The sequence below is a fragment of the Lissotriton vulgaris genome, chromosome 6 (genome assembly GCF_964263255.1).
Source record: "Lissotriton vulgaris chromosome 6, aLisVul1.2, whole genome shotgun sequence".
In the NCBI taxonomy this organism is placed as follows: Eukaryota; Metazoa; Chordata; class Amphibia; order Caudata; family Salamandridae; genus Lissotriton; species Lissotriton vulgaris.
The window spans coordinates 1,664,243,697-1,664,262,337 of record NC_141694.1 but is presented as its reverse complement, the minus strand read 5'-3'; the positions used below and the strand labels follow the sequence as shown (position 1 = coordinate 1,664,262,337).

General features: G+C 44.2%; 1 protein-coding gene across 4 annotated transcripts in view; it reads right to left on the bottom strand.

The window, feature by feature from the left end:
• KCNH1 (potassium voltage-gated channel subfamily H member 1) overlaps positions 1–18,641 on the bottom strand; it is a 1,530,898-nt gene that overhangs the window by 1,089,756 nt on the left and 422,501 nt on the right. For all 4 annotated transcript variants that reach the window (XM_086927835.1, XM_086927836.1, XM_086927833.1 and 1 more), the window contains one exon: positions 7,741–7,859. In XM_086927835.1, coding sequence (XP_086783961.1) covers positions 7,741–7,859 — 119 coding nt within the window. The remainder of the gene's footprint in view (positions 1–7,740; positions 7,860–18,641) is intronic.

Below are 18,641 nucleotides of genomic sequence, written 5' to 3'. Positions count from 1 at the left end.
CCACATGGTTCCTCCCCGACTCTATGGTTCAAGTTATCATCAACACTGCACATAGCCCAGCACATTTAGGTGAAAAAGCCATGTTAGACAGTTTACAGAATCTCTGGTTCAACAAACATTTACGAGCAGCAGCAAAACAGAAAGTACGTACCTGCATGATCTGTTGTCAGTTCAATCCAGGAAAAGGGATTCCCGTAGAGCAAGGTGGATTTCATCCTCCTGACTATCCTTTTGAAGTCCTCCAGATGCATTATATCCAGATGGACAGATGTCGAGGATTCAAGTATGTCCTCGTAGTTGTATGTGCCCTATCCCGATGGACAGAAGCATATCCCGTCCCAGATTACACTGCCCCGACCACTGCCAGGCAGCTGGTTCGTGAGTTCTTCCCTCAATACGGTTTGCCCCGTGTCGTGTATTCAGACAACGGTCAGCCATTCTCGTCTGAACTGATGAAGCAGGTCTCGCTTCTATTGGGGTACCAGTGGAAGTTTCACTGTGTTCGGCATCCAGAGGCAGCAGGTCTCGTGGAGCGCCACAATCAGACTCTGAAAACTCGACTTGCTAAAGTGTGTAAAGAGAAAGGCGTAGATTGGATAGTAGCATTACCAGTTGCACTGTTTTATATGAGAATGGTAGCCCATTCCAGGACAGGGCTATCTCCGTATGAGGTGGTCTTCGGTAGACCTCCTAATATGTGGGGGACGCCTCTGCCGAGAAAAATAACCGATGTCGAAAGTACTATGCTGACAGATTACCTTGCTTCCTTGATGTCTGCACTACAATCTTGTCGTTCACAGGTTGCTGCAGCCTTCCCAGACAACTCTGAGGTGAAGCCACATGCACTGGTCCCGGGGGATACTGTTGTTGTTCGGAATTTCGATAGGACGAGCCCTTTGGAGCCCCGCTGGAAGGAGCCGAAGATTGTTTTGTTAACAACCCGGACTGCAGTAAAGCTAGAGGGGAGGAAGGGCTGGGTACATTCCAGTCACGTTAAAAAATTTCATGGACTTTCGCCAAGCCCTGACTCCCAGAACTCTCACGTACCAAAGACAGACACTAAACTCCCTTTTCGAGAGAAAACTCCCCAAGAGGAGTACAGACAAAAACTGAGGTCTAGTAAGTCAGACCGTTTAATTGTTTAAGTCCCCCTCGGGTGAAGCGGTTAGGCAGTTTCTGACAATGTACAAGCTAGATCCAAATAGAGAGAGAGATAGACAGGAGATCATGAAAAGAAATCGTTACTGTAAAAATCTCCGTAGTAGGTGCATCTGCACCCTGATTATTATGTTTTTTCTGAGTCTTACGTTAATTGCCATCAGCTTGATGTTGTACATGTATTTTCCGATTGCTCATTCTTTTTCTAATGACACTGCAGAACACACGTTTAGTGAGCTACCTCCACATGAACTATCTTATCGACTTGCGCTGCGCAACAATTCATTCATCAGTATGTTACACCATTCCCATCAGACTAGCAATGCTACCAATTGTTGGATATGTGGCCGACTCCCTCCCTATCAGAAATACCAGGGAGTTCTGCCCCTCTTTCCGTATCCGTTTACACACAATGGTTCCTGCGGTGCATGGTTTAGTTTAATTAATTCTGTAGATGCTGATTTCATAGTTTTCCAGGGCAGTTGGGTATGGGGAAATCTGAACGCAGTTATGAATAAGGCATGTTTCCCAGACAAGGAGGGTCTTCCCCAAAGGACAGGGACCGACCTAGAAAACGAAGTGTATGGATTAGGCAATTTTACACTCAACCTCATGATTCTAAATGTTCAGTCAGAAACCAGTCCAGACTTACCCACTATGTCAGTATTACCAGTCAAAGGTGAATTATGTGTCAGAAAGAATGGTTCAGTACACCTAGGTCATAGTGAATGTACTACTGTGATCGAATTCAGTGATAAAGGCAAGTCTACATTCAAAGCTACCCGCCATTCCTATTTCGTTTGTGGCCATACAGCTTATATACGTTTACCCCTAGACTGGGATGGTACCTGTTACATTGCATTCCTACTACCACCTGTTTTTCTAGCTCCTCCTGATTACCACAGAAATTCCCGTCTCATTCATGTTAGGCACAAAAGAGACCTTCCATTAGTTGATTATACTGAAACGCATGGGAACAATATACAGATTTCAATAAAGGATTCTTTCCCTATTTAGGCACAGTGTCCAATAGTAAATTGATACGCAAATTAACCAGAACTCTCGAAGCAGTAGTGAATGAGACTACTTCAGCTTTGGGCAACTTAACAGAGGAGCAGTCTGCTATGAGACTTGTTGTTCTTCAGAACCGCCTTGTCCTTGACGTCATCCTGGCCGATAGGGGCGGGGCTTGTAGAGTCATCGGATCCAGTTGTTGCGTGTTTATTCCTAATAACGCGTCTTCGGTCTATAAGGCCATCACCAGACTTCACGAAATTGCCCATCAGATACACCAGAACCCAGGCTCCTGGACTTGGTCCGGTTGGCTCTGGGGTGTAGTAACAGCCTGGGGATGGAAGCTATTGTCATTCCTAGGGATAATATTGTCCATTGTATTCAGTTGCTGTTTATGTCTTCAATGTGGGCCAGCGATTTGCGGCTTGTGCGCCACAGTTTGTATTCCACACTCAAGTTCACGTTCCCATTCCCGATTAAAGAAAGAAGAACAAATGATGTTATACGAACAAATAGATGGTCTCATGAAAATAGATATATCCTAATGGGTCCGTAGGGGACAAGGAGGGAATGAGGTAATTGGAATTTTTATGGTCAGTTATGTCCCCTAACGAGTACCCCATCGTCTCCATGTACGAGTTAAAGTGCATGTAACTTCCCTCCGCAACCGAATTTGAAGACGCAAATACATTTGCGTCCAACGTTAACATGTCCTCTTTCAGATCCACCATGAATGGATTGAAAATTCAGTTCCTAAGTATGCTGTGCCACCGTCTTTACATGGTGCACTTTCACGTTTTCCTGGCTCTGCCGAGTTAGGCCTTGATTCCTGCCATTGAACCACTTTTCCGTCTCTGTCTCCGAAAGCTACAACGTGGAGATGAAATGCATCCCTGACCTCTGCCTTACTTCCTGCCAGGCGAGCGGTGCCCGGCTCGGCCTGCTCTGCCTGCCAAAAACAGTATTTTGCCTTCAAGTTATCAGCGTAGCCAGCTCAGCCTCCTCGAAAACACATTCCTGTCTAGTAAAATAAGTAAACAGCTCCCCGACTGCAGAGTAAAGGGCCAAGCCTTCCTGTCCTCCTCATGTAATTCATTGCTCCCATTACCATGGTAGGCCCTGGCTCCGCGCATCTGCACCTAGACACGCATACATTCAGTGTAGCATAGCCTCTGCCCGAAAGACCTTTTCCTCCAGTATAAACATCCTCCAAACACAAGATATCAGATATGTTTCAGGAACAGGTCGATCTGACATGCCAGACTTATGTCCCCTCCACTAGTGTTAAAAGTCAGACTCTTAGCTTCCTCCAGACGCACGTCAATCACACGTCATATTAGCTGCGCGCGCATCCAGGCCATAGGTTTCAGCTGACTCTGCAAGAATTCACTTAGCATCCACCTACTTATGACACTTTTCTGTGACGTTTCTAGTTCACGCCTCTGTGCACACCCATGTTCACGCCTTTTTGCTACGCACATGTGTTCTTATCATATACATTTCACTTGTCACGCCTACTGTATGCAATGCTATTGTGTCATTTTACTATATATGCCATGTACTGTGAATAAATCGTTGACATCTTTCCTGACATCTTCCCTTGCATGCCCGAACCCTTGTATTGATGGAATAGATCTCCATTGACTCGAGTCATTTCTGAATTAAAGCCCTTTCAGACTCAGACACCCCGGACTCTGCCTTTCATTATATTGAGCTATTCTTGAACTTGTAATTATATGGCAAAAATGATACGGTAAAATATTTACCACACACTGGTCCACTGGTTCTCTTCCAGGGCGGTACAGCTTCCTCTTTCTACAGGACCCTCTGTATGCTTCAGCTTTAAGACAGACATACAACAGGAAAGCCAACTCCCCTGGTTAATGTGAGCTGGTTCTCTATTAACATTGGGGCTTAGCAAGAGGATATATGACTTGGAGCAGCTGTCCAGGCCTAGAGATTGAAGACGAACCTGTAATTAAATTTCTCTCCACAATAAGGAAGATGAAAAGTCTTCTGCAAGCAGTAGAAAAATCATCTTCTCTAGCGCCGGGACACGCTGAGTGGCTGTGCGCTTTATAAGCCTTTTCATTCAATCATCCACTCATTGATTCATTCTTCTGTTCCAGACAGCTCCCACTAACAGCCTCCAATCAGCAGTTTTTAAAATGCAAACTCAGTATAAGATTGGCAACAACTTAGCAAATTTAACTAAATCTTCCATAATTTCCCTGCCTAACATTTTTAGTGTGGCCAGGTTAAGCTTCAGAAAGGTACTACAGTACAAAGCAACCCCACAGTGTTTTGCACTGTAGCCGACCAACGTCACAGCCACTGAACCCCCCAAACTGCTCTCCAGCTCATTCCATTATTCACCTAAGACAACCAATTCCTGTGTCCAAAGGACCAAAGAAAATCCCTACACCTGCAGGTCCCAGCTCCCTCCATGCTGGGATGTTATCTGCTGTAGCTCTGCGATCCATTTTACACAGAAGGAACATGTGAGGGCCCCTTTCAATGGAAGTACCGGTATCAACCTCACTGTACTGCAAAGCTTTAAAGTAGGGCAGTTGGCCACAGGAAGATGGAGTTTAAAGTGGGACTCTTAGGAGTAAGCCATTAGGAATTCTGCCTAGGAAGATGATTAGCCCTTTCACTAACACTGATTCAAATTGAGGCAGGCAAAATGATACATCAGATATGGTCAAGGAATAATAAAATGTTAATATTTCCATACGTTTTGTCAGAGATATGTATCAAGATGATGAATGCTTGACGTTTGTAGGATTTTCCAAACAAAAGTTAATAAAGTGAGGTTATGCCAAAATGTCATACTTTACAACCAAGAGTTCTGCAGCCTGTGTACAAAACATACTTTTTCAACAAAATGACCAAATAACGAATGACAGTATTCCACCCAGAGGGATAAATCGAGGTGAAATTCTGGCACTAGCCATTCTGTGTGGCCTGGAATCTCCAGGTGTAGTAATTCAGTAATTCAAAGGCTGTAAACTCCCCTTGGGTCAATGACAAAGATTGGGTCTGAGTGACCACCCAGCTGGAATCAGAGAGTCCAACAAACTCGAAATCAGTGTAATTGTCTTTTTAGAGGGGTTTGGGGAAGACATCTTCAAGATTCAATTTCAGATTTTAACCATAGGCAGATGTGCAAAATGTTTATGCATATTTGGGTTTTGAAAAGTGTTCAATATGCCAAGGTAATCATAAAGCTGGGGTTACCTCTTTTAAACACAGCTCTTCAGCCTGGTGCACCAACATGTGCTGCTTAGCAAATGTTACTTTTTTGGATGCACGTGGAAGAAATATCTCCTTCAAGTTACCACTCGCATTTGAACATTGAGTAGCTACGCCAAACTTGTGTGGGTATTTACAGCCGACTAACCAAATTATTAAATATCCCAATTTAAAAACAAAATAGATTCAGATTTATGGAAGAACAAGAGGAGCCAAGTGCTGATTCGCTCTTCCCATCTGCACACACGTCAAAATATCATATGTCGATTAAAAATTATGCAGAAACGAGGGATAAAAGAGGATATGAATACATTGCCAGAGCTCTGGTTCGGGTTTATCAAAGTAGGTCAGTGTCTTTGCATTATTGAGGGGAGCCGTTACATACCAAAAGGTGAAACAATAAATTGTGCATTGGTTGTAATTTCATCTACAGGGGTCCATAAACTCTTGGTAATAAACTTAAGCATTCCTACATGGGTCTCACTTAGCTTTCCATTGTGATGACTCTCATGCAAGAGCAAGGATAAATATTTAGGCCCTTCTGTCGTGCCTTGTTTTCTCTCTTTTGACTTAGCCAGAGCTGCCGACTTTGGATCTGAAGAACCAGGTTTGAGTCTCGGCATCGGCTCAACATCCTGTGATTCCGGGCAAATCACTTAAACTCCCCGTACCTACCAAAAACAGGGATTAGAAATGCACTAGGTATCACATTTTTTTTTAGTTAGAGCTATTGGCACAGCTCAACAGTTACCAGAAATTGCCACTTCGCAGGTGCGGAACAGAGCATTGCTCCGTGAAACGGCCTGAAAGCCTAAAACGATGTTGATAACCCACAAAATAAAAAGGCAGATCAGGATGACCAGGAGGAACCCTATTGGGATGGCCAACACAAACAAACAATGAGTGAAATTAGCACACAAAAGTGAGAGAATCAGACCAAATGCACCAATAAAAACACTGTATTTCTAAATGGCACAACAACGAACAATTGGCAATTCATGTGCATGTCAAAAGCCGATAGAGGAGATAACAACAGGTTTTGCAGACTGAGCATGTGCGCTGCCTAGGCTCGACCCAAAAAATGTATGTGTCCTTGTGTAATGTAACTGGTGCTCATGTAAAGCACTCCAATACCTCTGGGTCGAGTTTGTGCTACAAAAAACTATAAAAATAATTTAATTTAGCTGGTACAGCGGCACTCTCAACAGATTTGTCGTAAACTAACACTGTAGTAGATATACCATTCGTTTAAAAAAATATATTTGCCTTATTGCAAACAGTTGTCACCATCATGGCTGCATAGGAGCACATTTTATACTGGACATGAGGTGCAAATGCCTTTCTGATATTTATTTTTGTAAAAATACACTGCACAATGGTTCTAAGCACAGACTTAGCAAGGAGCAATTCACTGCCCCTTCACAAATCAAGGACATTGGAAACAAGCTCTCCAGATAGAAATCGCAAGACAGATTCCTATCTTTAGACATGTCAGCTACGAGAAATAATCATCTGTGTTACCACTCACAAGACACATCATCTTGTGTCACTGACAAAACCATGCCATGCATTCTACTGGTCCATGAGGAAACATTCCTGCATAGTCACAAAATGAAGAAGAAGTACAACGCTGGGTTTGGAGAGACAGATCTGTGTGAATAAAACTCTGATTCAGCATGATTCAAGCTCCATTATGGATCCTCGTAAGCAATACATTCTCCCTTTCAGTCCAGTTAAAGACATTTGGTGGGACACACACAATCCACGTGGAATGCAGAATAAGCAAAATGGCTAGAAGAGAAAGGTGTTCTTTCTCCTTTCAAACTTGATGACCCCTCGGATTTCCTGAGGTCCAGGGGAAGAGCATTCCACAATCAAGACCCTAACACACTTGTAACAATTTGCTCCAAACAGTACATCTTTTGGTCATGGGGATTTCAAGCCAGTCTGCAGTCCTTAGCAAATCACTTAGACCAAGCGCCAAGATAATAACATGGAGCCATCTCACCCACCTGTACCTCATACAGGTATAAACAAGTCAGCCTCCGCCTCCTAACAAGATAAACTGTTGTGAGGAACACTAGCTGGGCAAACCCAAAACAGGGACTGAATAACCTCAGGGAAAAAAGGTGTATACTGCTACATTAATGCAGTGTATACTGCTACATTAATGCAATGTATACTGCTACATTAATGCAATGTATACTGCTACATTAATGGAAGGTTTCAACAATCTTTAGAATTCACAGTTTCATGAGCTTGTACCAACAACAGTGCTACAAGCTTTAATTTACAGAAAAATGTAGAAATTACCTCAGCCAGTCGGGAATGCTTATGTACATTTTCTCCTTTATGGACTGTCGGCGCGAGCTGCTGTAGTACTCCCCGGCTGCTTGTAAGGGCTCTCGTTAGCCGTGCAAATTTTCCCCAGCCTTTGGAAATAGAATTAAATGTTACATTTAGTCAAATACAAACAACATCAACAAAAACACAGTAAGAAGACTGTAAAGAAACTAAATATCAGGATAAAAGGAAGCCATTCCTACAACGAATCAGAAACTAACAAAAGGTTTTATGGCACTTGTAGAAAACTGAGAAAACAGGCGATAATACTACATCATCAATGCCATAGCAACGCTCTACTTTACAGCACATCTCCAAAACACTCATGTATACTGTATTGTAATTCAAGGGAGTAACCAGAAAATTAAAATACCCCCATTTGATCTGTATCTCTAATGCCCAGGGGTGAGGGAAGCGAGTAAGCCCTACTCACACTATATGTGGTCTCTTCATCCCACCTTCCGTCCATCTATCATCCTTCTTTCCTTCATCATTTGGTTTATCCACCCTTTCATCATCTCTCTTCCACCCATCCTTCAATCCTTCCAATCACACTTCCTGCCATTCATTCATCATTTTCCAATCCATGAATCCCTTCTTTTCCATCCATCCATCCATCCATCATTTCTCTCTCCATTTATCAATTCACCCATCCATCCACACTTCCATTCATCCATTTATCCAGCCTTTCATAATTCCAGCCACTCTTTAACCCACCAAACCAATGTTGTTTTACATTCCATCCATCAATCCTTTTCACTCTTGCATCCATCTTTTCATGTTTTTTGCCCTTCCTACTTGTCACAGTTTCTTTCTTCTTTTTATATGTTCTTCATTGCATTCTTCTTTACGGCCATCTCTCTCATACTGTCAGTACCTTAACCAGTGTATTATGGGCTGCACTGTAAGTAAATAAATGGGCCCCCCTCTGCCATTTGATGAATAAAATACAGCAATAAACAGGGTTCAGTGGGCCGCTTAAGCCTCGGAGTCCTGGTGCACCTGCACCTGCTGCACCAATTGAAGCCACGCCCCCTGCACACTCCTTCATTCTCTTTCTCTCATCATTTCTCCTTTTAGGCCTCCTTTACTGTTATTGGCTTCCCACTCCAGACCTCTGTTACGGTTTTCCCTTTTTTTGTGTGTTTTTCTGCAGACAGAACAAGCTCATAAATATCCATAGATGTCAACACCACCCCCGCTTAAGCTGTGAAAGTGAAGGGGGCGGGTTCACGACGCCACTGTAGTAATTGCAAAGAAACTGACAATTGGTATCAGAACCAAGAACACACTGTGCTCACAAAATGTACCATGTTAGAAAAAGTAGAGTTGACATACAACTCAAGCCATGTTAACTGCAATTTATGAGAAAAAAAGATATGAGCCCACTAACAGTACTCTGCTGGAGGGCATCCCTTGGTTCTGGTATCTCAATTCCTTATCAGTTTACACAAAACTTATCAATATCTCCTACAATCTGTATGGTTTGGGCTTTTTACTTGGGTCAGTATCGTGTTTGGCCGGTGAACAACCTTTACAACGAAACTTTTACAACGCACTACCATTACAACGCGGTCATTACAACGCAAACCATTACAACGCATTGCGCTGGGGGGCGCTCTAGGATAGGGAATAAGTTTAATTTTCTATCCAACACCTTCCCTAGTGTCCACGGGGACTGGAGTTGGAATAGAAAATTAAACTTTTCACTATCCAGCACCTCTAAGCGCTATGCGTTGTAAAGATATGCGATGTAAAAACCGCGTTGTAAAGGCAGGCGTTGTAATAGCCTGCGTTGTAACATCATACATCCTGTTTGGCCAGGTCACCACTTACTTTACTTGCACAAAGAGAGTGTGGCAGAGACTGCCAATGAGACGACGGACTAAAGGGAGGAGCCAGGCCTGAGCAGCACAGCGTTGCAACTGACCAGACTAAAGCTGCGCTCACTGAGTGGGTCCCATGCATGGCGGTACCTATGTTTGTTTTCTTGGTATATAGTGCATGCATGCTAACATATGGCCTCAGCGTTCCTGATCCAAGATGAATGTTGGCAGGAGGCTAAAGGACTTTTTGGGCCAATAGCCGGGTGTGGAGTGTAACTCTGGAGCTCAGAGCTCATCAGCTCCACTGGTCGCACCTGGCAGAAAGCTCCAGAGTGTGGCATCGATGTAGGAGCAGGATCTCCAGCTTTCATGGTGCTTGGGATTTGTGTGCAGTGGGGATCATGAGACGCCTGGATTCTGTGGACCTTGTGGAGAATCCGTGGTGATAACGTGTCATTCAAGACATTATGGAACAAATGTAATGCAGTAACTGTTCTGAAGTGCGGCTGAGCAATGCTTGATGTCTTGACTGTGATTCTTGTTGTCATTGGGAACCAGTGAAAGTCTTACAAGCCAAGAGAAATACAGTGGTGTTTGCACCTTTTGGTGAGTAGACAAACTCATGTTTTGAACTTTTTGAAGGTGTCCTATGAGTGAGTCCTGCAGGTCCAGGCAAATGCTGTTTCTGCTGGTAATTTCAGTGGAAATCAACATTGTGATGGTGGCCGGGCGATGAGTGAAAACAACAAGTGAATGATGCACCAGTTTTGTTTTAGGTGGAAGAATAAAGACCAAGTTTTAGAGGTTCAACTACCCAATGAAGAACTCTATGTTATTTCAAATGTATGTGTGCCATCAGTCAGACCAGAACTTGGTGACCAATTGGTGTTTTCTCCGAAGATGATTTATTCTGATGATTTCTCTCGCTCTCCTCAAGTGATACAAGAGTGGTTCCTGCAAATAGTTTGGCTTAATCAAGCAAAGGGAATATCTCACTCTGTTCTTGCAATGAATGTGCATGAATTATTCTATTTAACATCAAATATTACGCAAGCAGCCCAACAGAATACGACATGAAAAGACAGCAGCAACCATGGATTCTGCCAGAAGTGACTATATATTGCACTCTCTGTCCTGTCCATTGCTACAGGTGAATGATTGTCACGTGACAGAAAACGGGTAGAACTGCAGGCAACAGTGACTGCAGCAGGTATAGCAGATGCATGTGCTATATTCAAGTTGTCACTGCTGAATGAGTGAATGGTACATGGGCTGTCAGTAGCCATAGATGAGAGGATCTTTTCACTGGTGACTGAAATTTTAGGTACTATACAGAAATTGTCCAAAACATCTGAAGACCAAACTGTAAAATGTTATATGGTGACTCTCTGAATCTTCACTCACTGCTTATGATAATTTATAGATAAGTAGGTGCTCAATATGCCAGGAGCGTATTGGACAGCAAATGTGTGTTATCAATGAAGTTTCAAACTAGCTGAAAAAGAACATTTTAAAATGCAATATTGTACAAAATCCAACCAAGAAGACTTTGCATCTTGTTCCCCAGCCCATCATGTGCCCTGTGTCATACCTACCGCCCCAGTAGAGTGTCCCATACTGGTCTGTAACCCATTCCCGCTTTGGTGCACTGGACGACACTCGACTCTTCAACTGTACTGGATGCTGTTGCCTCACATGCAGCCAGATGAGTTCTGCCACTGTGGACAAGACCACTGAAGGAGCGGTAAAATGAATGCACTGCTCAGATGTACGTTAGCGGGGATCCCAGACTGCCTCTGGCGGTGACATGCAAGTTCTGAGTAAGCGTGTCCGTGACATGAGTATTGCCAATTGGTGCTTCTCTACTAAAGGGAGCATTGCAAATACTTCCTATTCCTTTGCATTGAATTACCCCGCCCACGTCATCCTATATGCGTCATTCATTTGATGATGCTCGCGCCTTCAATGTTTCCTGCATGGTGCTGCACAAAAACATGCTCTTGACAGTTCTATGGGAAGCTTGTAGAGGGCTCCCTGACACACTGGCAGTATCTAGGTCTCCTGTTTGTCACTCCTGCAGTTCATCAGCCTCCTTTGAGTGGATTCACGGCTTCATCAGTCCCCAGGCACAACTCACCTTAGCCTGACAGAGCAACATGACTATCACTAACAGGTTGATCTGGTCTTTGCTTTCGTTCGGTGCAAATTGCAGGCATGTACTTGTACGTTTAGAGATTTGTTCAGTGGTCACCAGAGAGGGAATTCACGAAGCACTGATTATGACACTTAGCATCACTGCATGCAGGTGAGGGGCTAAAAAGAGGACTTTTGTATTTTAGCTGTTGGTATATCTTATCGTACACAACATTCATGCGTAAAATATATTCTTATAGTTTGTGGAGTATAGCCTGAAATTACTGAATACATATTGCTATTTCTATTTAGTATTACTTATAACAAATACACAAACCAGAGGATTCTGGGAGGTGCATGAATGGGAAAGGGAGCTTTGTAGATGGTCGGCAAGAGTAATCGCATTCCCAGAGAACATGTGTTCTGGGGGGGGGGGGGGGTTGAGGGAGGGGGCGTAGCTGCTAATAGTGAGGGGGACTTGTGATGAAGCAGTGAGGGAGTGGGGTGGTCTTGAAAGTGTAATAGAATGTGGCCCCTTGAAGCAAACATCCTTATCTCTTTCTTGGGGGCTGATGAGGAAGATACCTTCAAATTGGAGAAGGGGGTGACGTCATGCAAGGTAGTTCCCTAGGAGGAGTTAAAGATGGTTGCCTCAGAGCTCGCCTGCTGTTACATTTCCACGACCACCTAACTTCATTACAAATTATCCTCACTAGCAGCAAATTCCAGCCAAAACACACAGGTCCTAAGAATGTGACGTTTACTCATACCGGCCATATACAAGACTCCCTTTTCCCTGTTATGTAAAGAACTTTGCAGAAGGCAGCTTGTGCATTTATTGTCAATTATGGTACGTATCATGGACTGCTAGCCTCGTTGTCCTATGTTTTGTATTTAGGCATTGACTTATAAACTGCATTCCAAAGGACAATGTCTCTGGCAGCGCGAGCCAGTTATGAGGTGAGACGCACATCCGTCAGTTGCTGCGCACGTGGTAATAATGGCAGGTGTCTGGCAGGCAGCAGCGGGGCCTTGGCGAGCAGAGCGGCCCGACGCTGTGGCGTGATGACATATTCACCATCTAACCCCGAAAATGCCCGCGCGCCGCAGCTGAAAGCAACTGGCTGAGATTTTTCGTTTTCATGCCTGCGTGACAAGTGTCCCAACAGCTAGGGTCGACTGACAGGCCAATCACAATTTGGAGAGTCATTCTTTGGCTAATAATAAAAACTACTTTTCGTTTATCCTTCTAAATAAAACGTTCTGTCTTGTTGGAGAGAACATCTCTTCCTCTTTCTTGCAAGAAGCATAAAAGCATTACTTTCAGAACTCAATTTGTGACAAGTTAGGGGGTAGGGGGGATGGTGGCACTTCGTTTTTGGGACTGACCCTTATATTTCATCATCTGACTTCGATAGTAAGAGAGAGAAAGGCAGAAGCGAGGAGGTAGAGAAAATAGGATCAAGAAACTAAATTTATAGGGGGTCAAGGGAATATATTTACCGACCTGTCATCTCATTTCCCTAATAGATATCAACAAACACAATGAAGAGAAAAGACAGGTCAAAGATGTGAAGATGTACTGCAGACTGTGAGAATGGACAATAGTGGGTCCCATCTAAGTATCAATTGGCTGAGATATTCCCATCAGACCACCCAATTGGCAGAGTTTCATCATGTGGGATATTTGTAACAGCATCCATCCGACCGCCCATGTCCATCAATTGATGGTGCGGATATGAATGCGAAGTATATACTCTAGCCAATCATATACTTGTGGGATGGTGTTGAGGGAGTGAGGTGCAGTGCTGTGGTGAAAAACTAAAATTAGCGACCCAGATCCAAAAGATATGTTTTTAATCTGGAAATGATCTGAGTGCCAAAAGTTAAAAACACGCCTGGTAGTGGAAGCTAATGACTACACTATGGCGCTGTGCAGAATGATTGGTCAACATTTTTCTGCCACTAGATATATTATCCGGCTTTCGTCAGGACCTATGTTGGTAAGCTACTGCAGCAAAAAAAACAAGTGTCAGTGAGAAAAAAAGGAAAATTCTTACATATCTGATGTATCTTACAGATACTATGAACCTGGAGCCCCAATGTTCATAAGGGAGATGTAGATACTATCTCTATCCTGTAGAGGAAAGAAGAATGTGAAATTTTTTTTTAATTCCCATGCCTATCTCCACTATCCTAGAAAAACAGTACAGACAACACATCACACAAGGAGTCTATTTGTCTCCGTGTAACCATTGTAAATTTTACTCATTCACAGAGAGCTGTTCACCATGAATACTCACCGCGCATTGCGTGGGAACTGGCCTCACCTCACCCGGCGTCCGCTCGGGAATAGGAGGCCCCGCTCTAAAGTGCATAAAAACAAAGGCAAACATTCATAGTAGAATGCCTTAAGCATTTAGCTAGTGCATCTAACATCAAACTTATTCTCTGAAGGCAAACTAAAAAAATGGCTAATGACAAATAAGGGACAGATGGCTCTGATATACTAATGTGGAACATAGAAAGTTTCTGAGTTCATTAAATAAAGGAAACTAATATGCCTAGATTTATAGCCCAATGTAGACTAAGGATGATTTGGAGGAGCCTTACCTGTCCGTCGGTACCTCACGCTAACATCCGAGAGGAAGTGGAGGTACCGACCATGACAGGGCACCTCCCTTATATACCCCAACCAATTGATAGATGAGGTCCATCCACTTCCTCTCGGATGTCAGCGTGAGGTACCGACGGACAGGTAAGGCTCCTCCAAATCATCCTTAGTCTACATTGGGCTATAAATCTAGGCATATTAGTTTCCTTTATTTAATGAACTCAGAAACTTTCTATGTTCCACATTAGTATATCAGAGCCATCTGTCCCTTATTTGTCATTAGCCATTTTTTTAGTTTGCCTTCAGAGAATAAGTTTGATGTTAGATGCACTAGCTAAATGCTTAAGGCATTCTACTATGAATGTTTGCCTTTGTTTTTATGCACTTTAGAGCGGGGCCTCCTATTCCCGAGCGGACGCCGGGTGAGGTGAGGCCAATTCCCACGCAATGCGCGGTGAGTATTCATGGTGAACAGCTCTCTGTGAATGAGTAAAATTTACAATGGTTACACGGAGACAAATAGACTCCTTGTGTGATGTGTTGTCTGTACTGTTTTTCTAGGATAGTGGAGATAGTGAGAGAGCGCAATTCAAGTAAAACGTATAAGTGCACCATACGTACAACCCAGTTGCACGAACTCAGCTAAAGTATCTAAGAGTGTTGAAATTATATAACCGCATATATTCATGTGTGCTTAGTTAAATATAGAAAACATATATAGAGTGTGGAACTAACGTAGAACTGTGTGGAAATGTTTAGAAATGTTAGAAGTGTTAATCAGATTCCATGTTATGTAGCTGCTACAGAAGAAAATGTAAGGCTGCAAAACGTAGAAATGTGCAGGCCTCCTGGCAATGTATAAGAACGTGAACATGCATCTACCTCTTTCGCATAACATGGATTTATTTGTCATTTAGAAATTATTAATCGTATGTTATAACTATGTTTTATAGAAGTGTTTCATATAATCAGAGTGTGATGTGTTAGCATAATATTTTAGACAAAGGAAAGAGTCACTGAGTGCAGGCCGATGCAAGAAATTTAGTAGGCCTGAAAGATAAAGTGGCTTCTTTGATCTGCACGTGTTAGTTAAAGTCGAGTCTCGTTAAGAATAAATTGTCAATTCTGTTCGAAGTTTTATGGCCGGAATAGATAAGGGGAGCCTGGAATTTGGGGCCCTGTTCATGGGTGTCTGTCTGCAGGTGCGAGGGGGGTTCCAATCAAGAGCATGATGAATAGAGTACTGTCCGGGGAGACAGGCACAGGCCTGGAGGAGGGCACAGGAATGTTCTGGGGGGCACAGGCGAGATGGAGAAGGAGCCTGGGAAGCAAGGTCAACGCTAACAAGAGGCCCAGAGGATTATCAGCATGGAAGAACCCAGAACCGAAACCACGTGAGATGTGTACGTGAGGGGCGTCTCAGAGGGGCGTTCCCACCTCATTTGTGATTTTGTATTAGGGACAGCACCCCGGGGAGGAGAGAGAGCAGATGGCCTGAGGACCCTTAGAGAGCGGATGGGTAGGCAGAGAGGGCATGACTGCAATGCATAGATTTTCACCTAAAGACTAAGAGAAAGTGAGTGAACTTCTTTGGAAGTCACCATGGCTGACACCTTTTTAGGACAAGATTCTGCTAAGTAGGGATGTCACTTAGTCCAGTGCAGGGACAGTCTAACCTGATTTTTACCTTCTGTAAATGACTTCTAAGCTACTACTTGTATCTATTTTGGTAAACCTGTTTATTCTTGAACTGGCATTATTGGTATTTTTCAGTCGTTTGAGATCTTTCAGAGAATTCATGTTTCTGTTAATCCCAGTATACCTTTTGAATCTGATATTGAGATGTTTGTACCTTCAATTAGCTTTGGCTTTGTAATAAAACTTTAAAACTCATCAGTGGTAAGTGGTTCTTCAGAGTCGTGCCAATGATTGGGGCTGTTTGACTTGGTAGTGGGTTACCTTTTACTCTGTGACAGGCAACAACGATCCAGTCGACCTAGGTGGGGATTTAGATCAATAGTGATCAGATAAGAGATCAAAAATCCCGCCTTACCAGTTGGTAGCAGTATAGGATGGTTGCCTTCTTGAGGAAGGTGATCTAGACTAGGTTAAGATTACCCCAAGGCCCCTAGAGATCGATGACCAGAAGAAGAATCGCCTGCCGAAGAAGGTGTTGACGGTGCGAGAGAGAAAAGCAGCAGTGTCGGTCGAGAGTGAGTATAAAGGGTCATGCGTTGTCAGATTGCGGTGTTTTGGGCTGTACTTGTGTTGTAATGTCATGCGGAGTTGAATGCCTGTAGTGTGATTGTGAGACGGTTGTGAGCGCGCGCAACCTGGTGAAAATCTTAAGTTCAAAGGAGAGCTTAAGTGGTTTGGGTGTATCGGACATCCAGAGTAATTGTCAACAATTGTGAAGGGGGTCATGAGGTACCATTGATCGCCCGCAGGACCGTGATAGGGGGAATGAAAGCGTGAGTGTGTGAGTAACGGACGCTGGTCGGAAGTTACGGTGTGTAAGTAACCTATCAGTTGAAGCGATCGTCTAGACGTTTTACGGAAGACGTCGTCAGTTAAGGTGACAATTACAGTTAGACTGTGGGCGTACAGTCAAGGAAAGTGATCGCTTGGTCGGAAGTAATCATTTTTCAGGGTATGAATGGGACGCATGCATGACCGGGACGCAAGTTGAGAAAGGAGGGGAACCGCTGCGAAGGGGAGACGAGTGACGTCAGAGAGAGCCGCGCTGTAATAGGCTGGTTGGTGTAAGACCGCGCTGGGATAGGTTGGTTGTCAAGAGCCGCGCTACGATAGGTCAGCTAGCAAGACCGCACTAGGATTGGTGGATTGTCATCAGGAAGTAAACAACGTACAAATTTGATCATGAGATGCTTTAGGCGCTTGAGAGCGGCTTTTAAGAGGGAAAATAGAGAAGCGGTGGACGGGGAAGAGGCCCCGCCGGAGGGTACACCAGCTCATTACATGGCTACGAATGTTGGGTTGCATACGATATTGTGGATTTCTGAGTGGAGTAAGATGACAGAGGGGAATGAGGAATTGGCGTTCCCGAAATACGGAACGTTTAGGTTAGAAGCGTTGAACCAGCTGAAAGCAGTAATGCTCGCGACAAGACCTCTACCCAGACCAACACAGTTTGAAGCCCTTAATGCGTGGTTTAGGGCGGCGTACGACCGGAGCTTGAACAGGCGTCAAGAAAGAGTGAAACGATCGGTAAGAGCAGTGCAGGATGCCAAATGGGATGAAGAAGCTAAAAAGTGGAGGGTACAGAGAATCGAGGTAGATAAACTGTATCCAGTAATAGAAGTCACAGGAGAAAAGAAACCACTAATAGAGGATGATGAGAGCGAGACAGACGATAGCTTGATAAACAGGTTATTGATGGACAGACCACCTCCGTACAATAGAGAGATGGAAGGTCCCGAGCTCCAAAAGGGGGGCGGGGCTGGTACAGGAGAAAATAGACCACCTCCTATAGCAGATAGAGGATACACCAAAGGTGAGGAAATATCTCAGCCTAGTCCAGTACAGAGGGTAGTCGGAAGGTTCGTGGTACAAAAGGTGCCAGAAACAGAGCGTGCTAAGTCTTATCAATTGCCAGACGCTCTTCAAGTACCTATTACCATAGGTCCTATAGTCTCGATTTATGACCCAGAGAAAGCAAGAGAGGAGGAACAGGTACGATTGGACAGGGAGAGAGCGGAAATGGAAAATAGGAACAATACGATTAATTCCCAAAGGCAGTTGCCAGGACCAAGAGATTGGAGCACCCCATTGAACTCAGCAGCGGACCCCGTGATAGATCGAGGGGGTCAGGGAGGGCTGATGGACCTAAGGGGACCACGGCCGAAATCCTTTAAGGAGTTAAGGGAGTACTTGAAGGAATGGGATGCTGCCATAGAAACACAGAATAACAGAATAGGAGCGGAAGCCGAATGGAGAAGCCAGGACAACAGGACCCTGTCTCACTGCGGGGCTTGCGAAAGCGGTCCAGAGTGGGACGGGAAGAGTCAGGAAAGAAAAGGAGATACTCGCCATGCCAGCGGTGGAGGTAGACAAATGCATGAAGACAGGAGCATAGGGTGTGGAGGGGTGCCTCGCCCCATCCACAGCGAAGGAGATCGACGAACGCAGGAGTACAGGGACAGCTTTAAGTGCACACACCATGCATCTGGCGACTGTAGGCAACACTGGAGTCACGGGAGCATGGAGAGTCGTGAGGGGTCTCACCATGCGTCCAGTGGTCTCGAACAGGAACGGGATCGCGGGAACATGGGGAGCTG